Consider the following 12,863-nt stretch of genomic DNA (forward strand, 5'->3'; position numbering starts at 1 on the left):
CTATTCCTACGTGTCAATATGCAGGTCAAATCACAAATGTCACCAAAAATGGGTAGCGTGAGGAAATGCACTTCTATGCCTGTATCTCAAGTACGCATGTCAAATGCAATGCATCTCAGTGATGAATTCATGTACTCAGACTCTCAGAGTACTTAATCTCACTGTCTCGTATTCTCATTCACCATGCTCGACTATTACGACCCAGATTTTCCACCCTCGGGAGTCGTGATGGCACTTACTCATGAAAGCTAGGCAAGCTGAGAGTTACAAATTTTATTACCCTTTTTCCATAGCCTTTTAACAATTAAAAATTAACATATGATCAACAACGGAATAATAATAAAATAGATGCGAAAGATGAAATCTAATAAATTAACTTAATACTGGTACGCAACCCAAAATAAAACTCCACCCAGAACTGGTGTCACAATGACACGGACTATCTAAGAATACTACAAATAGGATATGAACAAAGAAAAATACATGTCTATCTCTGAAACAAGTAAGAACATAAGGAAATAAGATATAAGGGGACGCTAAGGCCTACAAATGTTTGCAGGACTACCTCGGGTCTCCGCTGGACTGAAGGCAGCAACCTCACTGTGGTCCAAATTCTCCAGCACCGGGATCTTCACACAATGAAGAGTGTAGTATTAACATAACCGACCGTATGTGCTGGTAAGTGTCGAGCCTAACCTCGGCGAAGTAGTGAAGAGGCTAGGACAAGACCACCAAATAAATCTGTGTCGTTAAATCATATACGATAAAAAATGATAACATAAACTAATAGTTAAAGATGGGAAGGGGGAACATGCTGCGGAGAATATCAAGTACTAACCGAATTTTAGTAAAGAAGAATAAAGAACACCATAACTTCATATCAGTAAGAATAAGGAAAATAGTAACAAGTGCACGACATCACCCTTCGTGCTTTTACTCTCATTCCCATAAGAATCAATATTCACTTTTATTCTCTCTTGTTGCAGCGTTCAACCTGATCCCAATCATATAATACTGTTGCAGCGTGCAAATTTCCGAAAACGCGCCCGGACTGCACACGCAAATTGAGGTGAGACAAAAAGAGGTTTTCAAGGCCTCGGGACGCAGATTTGACTTCTAAAACAAAAGATGACCTTTAGGATCATCACATCAACACATAGAACACTCAATCACTCAATACACTGTACACGGCAGATCCAGTCCAAAATTAACAGAAACTCACATTTAATCACTCATTACTGTATATAGGGCAAATCCATCGCAAGGTCGATCCAGCCCAAGCGCTTTAATAAGACAATCCTGCCATGAATCAACAAAACCTATTGTGGCGTGTAGCCCGATCCCATAAATATCACTCACAATAGGCCCTCGGCCCCACTCACTCGTCAATCTTTCCAAAGTCTCAGCCTCACAACACTCATGCTAAGCAGCCCTAATCAATGATATGAGATGTGATAATATACAATAATAGTGACATAGATATAATATATAATGATGAATGCAACTAAGTACATAACTGCAACTAGGCAAATAACTCAACAACAAAGAATGACCACGGTGGGTCCCAATAGTACCAACATATAGCCTAAACATGATTTCTAGCATAAATTATAGCTCAAGTGCTCTAACACATAAAGTACAACAAAATGTTCAAATAAGATAGCTACACAGTTCCATGGAATCAACTAAATCATAATTCATACGGTGCATTCTCACATGCCTGTCACCTAGCATACTCGTCACCTCAACAACAACACATAACACGTAATTCGGGATTTCATACTCTCAGCTACATTTTAGAAGTGTTACTTACCTCGAACAAGCCAAATCCAATACCGAGCAAGCCAAACGATAGTCTAAAAATGTCATCTCGCATGTACCGACCTCTGAACGGCTCAAAACTAGGCAAAAGCAACTCAAATACATCAAATAAAGCCAAAGGAAATAATTCTAAATGATAAAGGTCGAATCTTCAATCAAAATCTCAAAATAGACCAAAAGGTCAAACCTAGGCCCGCACCTCGAAACCCGACGAAACTTATAAATCCGATAACCCATTCAATTACGAGTCAGTTCATACTACAATCATTCAATTCCGACCCCAAATAGATGTTCAAAACTTAAAAATTCACTCTATCAAACTTTAGGCCAAAACCCCCCCAATATCTCTCTTGAAACCCTCAATAAAATGCCAAAAACAAAGATAGATTCATGACATAAAATTAAAATTGAGTAGGGAACACTTACCCAATCCACATGGTGAAACTCGCCTAAGCAATCGGTCCAATCCGATTCCATAGTTCCAAATATGACCAAATGAAGACCCTCGATATTAAATATGTATGCCTAGTTGTTCTGCCTCGTTTCCTAAGCCAAATGATCCTAAAAGTATCTTTTGATGCCTCCAATGGATTTCTTATGAAATTCCAATCAAGTTAGGCTTTTGAATCACTCCATTTGACCTTATAATGAAGGAGATAGTGCATATTTTTAAATACGAGTTCAGTGGCAAGCTCGTGTTTTCATAAGAAATCCCATCCGAACATACCAACAAGTTCCATAACATAACATGGGCTTACTCGAGGCCTTACAAATAACAACATCAAAACCACGAATCGCACATCAAATTGAACTTAATGAACTTTGACTGATTCAACTTTCAAAACTCGTGTCGAACCTTATCAAATCAACTCGGTATGAACTCGAATTTTGCACACAAGTCCCAAATAAAATAACAAAGCTATTTTAAACCCCAGAAAAATAATTCAAACCCGATTTCATCAAAGTCAACTCCCGGTCAAACTTATGAACTTTCCAAACCATTAAAATTTCAACTTTTGCCAAATAGTGCTGATACCTTCTAGAAATATCCAAATGCCAATCCGGGCATACACCCGAGTCCAAAATCTCCATCCAGACCTAAGGGAACCATACAAACTCCATTCCGAGATCAAATACTCAAAAGTCAAACTTGGTCAACTCTTCCATCTTAAAGCTTCAAACATGAAATTCATTTTTCCAAATCACTTTTGAATAACCTGAAAACGAAATCCGATGATTCACACAAGTTATAATACATTATACAGAGATACTCGTGCCCTCAAACTACCAAGGGGAGTGAAAATGCTCAAAATAACCTATCGGGTCCTTACACTCGAGTTTTGACCAAGCGAGCTCGGGGTTGACTTTTGTTGACTTTTTCCAAAATCATTAAATATTAAATCTTTTTCACTCGTGGGTAGTTTATAAAGCCTATTTTGAATTATTTGAACTATATTTGAATAGATTTGATAGGTTTGGAGGCTAATTCTACCGGAAAAATCGTGATTGAGCATTGATTTTGTTACTGAGTGAGGTAAGTGATGTATCTAACATTACTTGAGGGAATTATGACTTGTTGAATTAATTGTTATGTGAATTATGTGGGAAAATATCATATATGCGAAGTGACAAGTGTATATACTCCGCCATGGGATTTAGCCTGCGGGATTTGGATATTTATTTCCATGTTTTCGATTATTCCATGATATTTCTTGTTATACGTTTTAATTGTTACGTGTTTTTACTTGACTTCCATATTATATTTGTTACTTGTCATTTAACTGCTACTTTACTTTAATTTGTTCATTCCTCACATGATTTCTGCTTGTTTGTTACATGTTTTTAATTACTTTAACGAAATATTTAAATTGTCACATGTTTTATCTATTTTATTGTTCTTATATTATTTGATACAATCTAAAATATTATTTTTCCGATTATTCTGTGGTTCTCTACTGACTTGTACGTTCACCTTCTTGATGTTGAAGTTTTGTAAATATTGTTGTTGAATTGTTTATGTTGATGAATTGAAGATTATTTGGGAGCGGGTTGCATGCCACAACTAAATTGAATAGTATTGAAATGATATGAAGGAATAAGGATGGATTATGATATGAACAGTTGATGATATGGTGGGATCAGGTTACGCGCCACTACGGATTTGATATGTTGTAATTGTTTGCGATTGTTGAGTTATCCTTGGTGTTGTGATATGAGGCTTGAGACTTTATTATTTTGGGCTCTATGGTAGATCACCTTCGGGTCCGTTTGTATAAGTTGTTGTTTTATTTTTATCCCTGTTTATCTATTGTTATTATCTCGTACATGTTATTTGTGAGTGACTTGCCATAGCCTCGTCACTACTTTGTCGAGGTTAGGCTCGGTACTTATAGAATACATGGGATCGGTTGTACTCATATAACACTTCTGAACTTCTTGTGAAGATATCGGAGTTGATCCTAGCGGCAAGTAGTGATACTACTCAGATTCAGCTACTTGTGGAGACTTGAGGTATATCTACATGGCGTCCGCAGCCCTGAAGTTCCCTTACACTCTATCATTACTATTTATTTAGCTTCAAAACAGTTGTATTTTATTCAAACTTTATCTGTATCACTCTATATACTCATGTAATTAGAGGAAACATGCCAATATGTTGATCATTAACATGTAAATAGCCAAATCCGGAGGGGGAAATGGCCAACTCTATTTGTTTTGCAGAAATGAGGCACTAAGTCCCCAAGTTCGGCATGGTTCAAAATATCCCACCTTTGTTGCTGGATTGGTAGGAAAATCTCTCACCAAGTGACAAAAATCATGTGGAAAGAGTCTTAGTAAATTTACCCTCCTTGTTAGACATTCAGCCAAACAATGCATTAATTGAGGCCGCCACCATGTTTTGGGATGAGAAAAGAGCCTTCTTCCATTTTGGTGACATAGAAATGACTCCCCTTTTAGAAGAAATAGGAGGCTTCGAAGGGCTCCCATGGGATAGCCCTGGTTTGTTGGTACCAGAAAACCACACTTCTCGAGGTTTCTTGAAAATGATGAGCTAGTCTGTCTGAAGAAGTCTTATATACCATTCGATTTCCTTTATGAGCATTATGGGAACAACAAGTCATATCGCCTTTATCATGATAAGTTTGTCATCATTTCTTTGGGTTGGACTCACCGCCGAGTTTTTGTATTCATTTTCTATTTTCTGGGGATGCTGGTATTTCCAATACAGGGAGAAAGGACCTACACTCTCTTAGCTATAGTCACTAAGACCTTAATGGAGGGGATTGAGGGGAAAACTTATACTGTTGTCGCTATGATTTTGGTTGAGATGTACCGGGATTTATACCGTTGCAAAAAAGAGTATAGGCATTTCGAGGGATGCAATTTGTTGCTGCAAATATGGTTGTTGGAAAACCTTTAGAGAGGAGAATAATGTCAAAAACTTCTACGACGACCATGGAATGACCACATAGCCTATCACCATCCGAAGAGAATAACTTTTATCCTAAATACGTTTGCACAACTAGAAAACACTGTGAGTTGGGCACATTTCTTTAATAATTTGACTGATGACTAGGTACATTGGATGTTTGAGTGGTTCCCTAGCAGTGAATTCATCATCAGGTCAAGAGATGTTCCTCATCTAGTGCTAATTGGATTGATGGGGATCTATCTTTATGACCTTATCAGGGTTATGAGGCAAGCTGGAACAAAGCAGACTTCCAGGGGAACGCCATTCCATTCAAGTTCGAGGCATAGCATATGTGGCATCAGCAGATCATTGTGGAAAAAGATACCATCAAGCTAGATCGGTATCATGCCGACCATGTGTACATCTATCAATCATGGATGGTAGATGATATAGCAGGAGATGTCAAGCCACAAATTAATCTGAAAAATAGGGTTATAGATGACGCTGCTGAAGCACAAGTCAAATACAGGATGTTGCGCAAAAGGGTTTTCGAATACGAAGCCAAGCATTTGGAACAACATAAAGTGGGCATGGAAGCAATCAACGAGTGGAAAGAAATCACTTCTAAATCAACAGAGATGTTGGAATATTTATAGCAGGGGTTGATAGAACATTAGGGAAAGATGAGGAAAGGATCTCGAACTGACAGAATGCAGAGTTCAACAAAGAAGGGCATCTAGCAAGGGCGTATCTGCTGCTGGACATGCGCGACCTGGGGAATCTGATTGATGGAGACAAGAAGGCCAAACATGGAGAAGGTCCCTCTAGGACCAAATAGATTAGGAACGATATTTTACTTGTTTTCTAGACTTGTTTTAGACTTTGGTTGTAATACGGCAAATGCCATTAGTGACTCTTTATAATTATTGTCGTTTTAGTAAAGATTTGGTTCATTTATCATATTAATGAAATGATGCAGTTATTGGCATTGATTTTCTCCAAATCTGTATATCTCTTAGGCCTACCTCAGGCACAATGATGTCCCCAAACTAGGACGCGAATTTATAACCCCGCAATATGTGTTTAAATACCTCAAGTATCCCTTTAATACTCCTTATTGACTTGTTTACCTTCTTTACTTTCTTATTTTCTTTGTTTATTCCCATCCCCAAAGGTTGGTTTGTGCATACTGACATCATCAGCATATCGTACCAAATCTATAGGTCCTCCAACTCCTCTTCCTCTAAATGATCCTAAAATTAAGGGAAAAGCCAAAATGGAAAGACAACTCTACGCATGCAGAGAATGTCGAGACTTCGGATGGTCGGAGAACTCCGACACAGAATAACTTGGTTTTACGTTTAGAACAGAAGATATTGGAGTTACAAGGGGAACTTGAGTAGGTCTGAATCTTGGCAAATCTTTCCCTTACCCTGACGTCCCCGACGTCAACCAACAAAACACCCAAAACCCAGTACCTCCCCAAAAGACACAAAACCAACAAAATCCTCCCGCACCTCATTAGTATGCCACACCTCCTCAAAATCCTAATCCTTCGCCAATACCAACCCTTCCACAACATCATCACCATTCGACCCAGTATCCACAAACCACCACCTACCACACTCCTCAGAACGCACCACAACCTACCCCTAATACCCAAAAATCAACTAACGACCACCACTATGCCCAAATTCCTAGATAACATCAAATCAACCCTATATACGTGGAAACCTTACCCCACACTCTAGAACAGACCCTGTACACAACAGAGTCCACCGAGAAGGACCTGCTCATTAAGAACATAGCAGAGAAGCTTAAGACTAGTCGAGTCCAAGGTGTTAAAGACGATAAAGGCATCAGAGGTTTCAATTTTGAGGATTTGTGTATTTAGCCAAACATAGAACTACCAAAGGGTTACAAATCTCCTAAGTTCAAAATGTTCGATGGGACAGGTGATCCGAAGGTACACTTGAGAACATATTGTGACAAGTTCGTAGGGGTTGGTAAAGATTAAAGAATCCGAATGAAGTTGTTCATGAGGAGCCTCATTGGAGACGCCCTATCCTGGTACATCAATCAAAACCCGAAGAAATAGGTTAACTGGGTAAGCATGGCATCAGATTTTATGGATTGGTTCAGGTTCAATACAGAAAATGCGCCAGACGTCTTCTATATTCAGAATCATAAAAAGAAGCCAATAAAAACTTTTCACGAGGATGCTACTCGGTGGAGAATAGAAGTTGCAAAAGTAAGGTTAGCACTGGAAGAAGAACAGATGAATAAGTTCCTTGTCTGAGCTCAGGATCCGCAATATTACGAGAGGTTAATGGTTATTAAAAACCATAAATTTTCCGACATCATCAAATTGGGAGAAAGAATAGAAGTGAGAATTAAAAGCAAAATAGTAGTAAATATTGAGGCACTCCAGGCTACAAACAAAGCCTTGCAGTCGGGTGGTATTTCTTATAAGAAGAAATTAGGGGCAGAGATGGTAGCCCAATGTCCAAAGTCTCCCCTCACATACCAAACAAAACCACCCACATATCAGCCTTCACCTCCCAGTGACTAACAACCCGCCACCACTTACCATACTTATAACACTCATCCAACATACTGCCACTCATCACCAGCCCGCCAAAATTACCAATAATCCAAACCAAATTTCGAACGTAGACTGCCCGGACAATACACTCCTATTGCTGAACCCATTGACCAGTTGTATGAGAGACTAAATTTTGTCGGGTATGTCACTCTCATTCCTGCCATTGCCATGGAAAACTCCTCTCAGTAGGTCAATCCAAACAAGACATGTGCCTACCACTCAGGCATAAAAGGTCATACTATCGATGAATATCAGACTTTAAAGGATAAGATCCAGACAATGATTGACACCAAGGTTATACAAGCATAAGAGGCCACACCTAATGTCCTCAACAATCCTCTCCGCGTTCACAGGGGTGATGAGGTAAATGTGATAGAAACTAATGAATAATGGGATCCAGAAGGATCAATCGGGCTCATTAGTGAAGGGGATGAACCTAAAATACCTCCAGTCATTCTTACACCTATTGTGGTGCAGATTCAGTCACCAATTTATGTTGAAGTAACCGTACCAACCCCATTTGAGGTTGAAGTAACAATGCCCTCAGCTACGCCAACTCCGTTTGAGGTGGAAGTAACCACACCCTTCACTGTGACAGTAGCACCTACACCGTCCTTTAAGTCCAATGCCATACCTTGGGACTATATTTCAGAGGCGAGAAGGAAAGGAAAAGGGAAAATTGAGGAAACTGGTACAACACAAGGCATGACTAGAAGTGGTAGGGTTTAGACGCCCGAGCATTTAGGAGGAACAAGAAAAGAAGCCGCTCCCAAGCCACCTATCATTGAAACTGGCCCGGATGATCTTTGGAGAAAGAATTCTGAGGCAGATAGGTACGCATTGATTAAAGTGTTGAACAAAGCCTACGTACCCAACAACATCACTAGCAGAGAAATGGACAACATGGTAGGACAAGTGTTGGAAAGCCACAAGATCACTTTTCACGAAGATGAGCTACCACTTTAAAGACTGAATCACAATAGGGCGCTACATATCACAGTGCCGTTTGAGGACAAATTTATCACCAGGATCCTGATAGATAGGGATTCAAGTCTCAACATTTGTACATTGACTACTTTGAAGAGGTAGGGTAAAGGTCTGCAGGAGATATGAGTAGGAACTATGAACGTGAAAGCATTCGATGGGTCCCAAAAGGACACGATTAGGGAAATCAAGCTCTGCTTGTAGATGAGCCCAACTTGATTTGACGTTGAAGTATTGGACATATCTGCCACGTACAATCTGCTGTTGGGATGACCTTTGATACATGCTGCTAGGGCCGTAGCCGCCGCTCTACACTTGGCCATAAATTTTGAATGGAATCATTAGGAAGTAATCATCCATGGGGAGGGAATCAATCCTATTTACACCAATCAGACTATTCTGGTTGTCGAGAATAGAAGGAAGTTGGGTGAAGAAACGTACTATCATATCGAGCACGTCAATGCAATTGCGAAATACAAATTGTGGAGTAACAAGATTGAAAGCACATTGTTATCGATAGGGTATGAACCCGACAAGGGTCTCGGTAAGAATCTCTAAGGGATTACCAAGCCGGTATAGTCAAAGCCCCATGGTACGAATTTTGGACTTGGATATCAATACACCTGGCAGGATAATAATGATTGGTTGTTGCTATGGCGTGGTCCTTATTACCCTGTTGAACATCCAACACCGCATTTGCACCAGACATTTCAACAAACTGACATGATAAGGGGATCTGAAGAAGATGAAGCTTTAGCTGGCCTTAGGAACCTATTTCTAGATGATGAAGACATGGATTGTAGTGCAACAGTTGAGGAGGAGGAGGAGGAAGACCTTACAATTTATACAGTGGGAAAAAGAGCTATTCTCAAGAACTGGACCGTTGCACTGTCCCGAGCCCGTCGAGTTCCTGGGTAGCCTGGGAATTAGCACGATTGATTTTTAAAAGCAATTTTAAGCATTTAAGACATTTTCAGTATTTTGTTTTGAACGCATTTTGTTTTGAAATAATTGCTCGAGTCATCGAGCCGTACTTGTTTTAATATTTCAAGATTTATTTAATTCAATGCTATTTTAGTATTCATTATTATCATTTACATTTCTCTATAACATTATTATTAATTATCCTGATGAACCAACAATTGTGACATGTAATGAGACAATGCAACATAAGGATAGTGATTCAGATAAAATAAAAGAAGAAGAAGATATAATACCTGAAGAAATTGTCAGAGAAGTGGAAAATTTTGAGAACAAGCCTAAGTCTAATCCGGACAAAACCGAGATAGTCAATCTGGGAGAGTCTGAAACAGTCAAAAAAACTCGCATAAGCATTCACCTATCACCATCAGAGAAAAAAGAATACACCCGTTTCCTGAAAGAGTATGAAGATATTTTTGCATGGTTTTTTGATGATATGACTGGTTTGAGCACGTCTATAGTGGCTCATAAACTACCCATCAATCCGATGTGTCCTCTTGTAAAGAAGAAGCTCAGAAAGTTCAAGGCAGATATGAGTCTGAAAATCAAAGAGGAAGTCACCAAGAAGATCAAAGCTAAAGTTCTTAGAGTAGTTGAATATCCTACCTGATTGGCTAACATCGTGCCAGTTCCGAAGAAATATAGGAAGGCCAAAGTATGTGTCGACTATCGGGATTTAAACAAAGCAAGTCCCAAAGATGATTTCCCTTATCCAATATACACATACTGATTGACAACTATGCCAAGAATGAACTCCAATCCTTTGTAGATTACTTTGCGGGATATCAGCAGATCTGGATGGATGAAGAAGATGCCGAGAAGATAGACTTTATTACGCCATAGAGAGTGTATTGCTATAAAATGATTCCATTTGGTCTAAAGAATGCTTGGGCCACTTATATGAGAGTCATGACATGATACACAATAAATAGAAGTGTATGTGGACGACGTCATCATCAAACCCAATAAGGGTGCAAATCACATAACAGACTTGAGGAAATTCTTTTATCGACTTCGAAGGTATAATTTGAAACTAAATCCCTCAACATGTGCCTTTCAAGTCCCTACTGGAAATTTGTTAGGATTCATCGTCAGCCGCCGAGAAATTGAGCTAGACCCGTCAAACGTCAAGGCTATCCAGGATTTTCTATGGCCAAACAACAAGAAGGATGTGATGAGCTTCTTGAGGCGTCTCAATTACATCAGCCGCCTCATGGCACGATCGATGGTGATCTGTGAGACGATTTTCAAAATGTTAAAGAAGGATGCTGCAATAAGTTGGACTGAAGACTGCCAGAAAGCTTTTGACAAAATCAAGGAATATTTGTCCACACCACCAAACCTAGTCCCGCCAAAACCTGGGAGACCTCTGCTACTCTATTTGTCCGTACTAGATGAGGCTTTCGGTTGTGTCTTGGGACAACACGCCGAGATAGGGAGAAAATAGCATGCCATATACTATCTGAATACGAAGTTCACACCCTATGAAGCACATTATTCTTTGCCGGAACGCACCTGCTACGCTCTGACGTGGATAGCTCAGAAATTGAGGCACTACTTATGTGCCTACGCTACATATCTCATATCGATGGATCCTCTAAAATACATTTTCTAAAAACCCATGCCTATAGGGAAACTAGAAAAATGGCAGATACTGTTGCGTGAATTTGAAATTGTCTTTGTAACTAAGAAGGCGGTCAAGGGACAGGCATTAGTAGATCATCTTGCAGAAAATCCTGTAGGAGGAGAATACGAACCATTGAAAACATATTTTCCCGATGAAGAAGTATTATTTGTAGGAGATGATATCACTGAAACTTATGACGGTTGGAGAATGTTCTTCGATGGGGCCGCAAACTTCAAAGGAGTGGATATTGGAGCCATTTTGGTATCAGAGACAACTCAGCATTACTCGGTAACCGCAAAACTCATATTTTTGTGCACCAACAATATGGTAGAATATGAGGCTTGCATTTTGGGGCTCAATTTGGTCATTGACATAAATATCCAAGAATTACTGGCAATTGGTGATTCAACATTTCTGGTACATCAGATTCTAGGAGAGTGGGCTACAAATAATACAAAAATACTACCGTACTTGTATCATGTGCAAGAGTTGATGAAGAGGTTCACAAAGATAGAGTTCAAACATGTTCCGAGAATCCAGAATGAGTTCGAAGACGCATTGGACACTTTGTCTTCCATGATACAGCACCCGGATACGAATTTTATCGACCCTATTCTAGTAAGAATCCATAATCAGCCAGCCTATTGCGCTCATGTTAAAGAAGAAACGGATGGGAATCCTTGATTCCATGATATCAAGGAATACTTGGTAAAAAGAGAATACAAGGAGCAGACAAATCATACTAAGAAAGGCACACTCCGAAGGTTATCCAACCATTTCTTCCAAAGTGGAGGAATTCTATACAAAAGGACTCCAGACCTAGGATTATTACGGTGCATTGACGCCAAGGAAGCTTCCAAACTGCTCGAAGAGATACATGCCGGGACTTGCAAACCACACATGAACGGATTTGTTTTAGCCAAGAAGATATTGATGGAGGATATTTTTGGATGAATATGGAAACAAACTGCATAAGGTATGTCCAAACGTGTCACTAGTGTCAAATACATATAGATATGATATGGGTTCCACCAAATGAAATCAATGCAACAAGTGCACCTTGGCCTTTTGCCACTTGGGGAATGGATGTCATCGATCCGATCGAGCCTTCCACTTCGAACGGGAACAGGTTCATTTTAGAAGCCATAGACTACTTCACAAAATGGGTTGAGGTTGCACCTTACAAGGTTGTAACCAAGAAAGTCGTTGCAGATTCTGTTAGGGATCGTATTATTTGCCGATTCGGGGTACTAAAATCCATCATCACCGACAATGCCGCCAACCTCAATAGTGACTTAATGAAATCCATGTGTGAAACCTTCAAAATCAAGCATAAGAATTCCATAGTATACACGCCTCAAATGAATGGAGCTATGGACGCCGCGAACAAGAATATTAAGAAAATATTGAGAAAGATGGTAGACAACCACAAG

The 12,863-nt window shown here is 39.5% G+C and overlaps 1 protein-coding gene across 1 annotated transcript; it reads left to right on the plus strand.

Annotated features, from left to right (window-relative positions):
* Positions 1 to 11,424: 11,424 nt before the first annotated feature.
* Positions 11,425 to 12,114, plus strand: LOC138889408 (uncharacterized). The gene has a single exon (XM_070172713.1). It carries the CDS (start codon positions 11,425 to 11,427, stop codon positions 12,112 to 12,114), a length of 690 nt encoding a protein of 229 aa, XP_070028814.1.
* Positions 12,115 to 12,863: the final 749 nt, after the last annotated feature.

The sequence above is a fragment of the Nicotiana sylvestris genome, chromosome 4, assembly GCF_000393655.2.
Source record: "Nicotiana sylvestris chromosome 4, ASM39365v2, whole genome shotgun sequence".
Classification (NCBI taxonomy): Eukaryota; Viridiplantae; Streptophyta; class Magnoliopsida; order Solanales; family Solanaceae; genus Nicotiana; species Nicotiana sylvestris.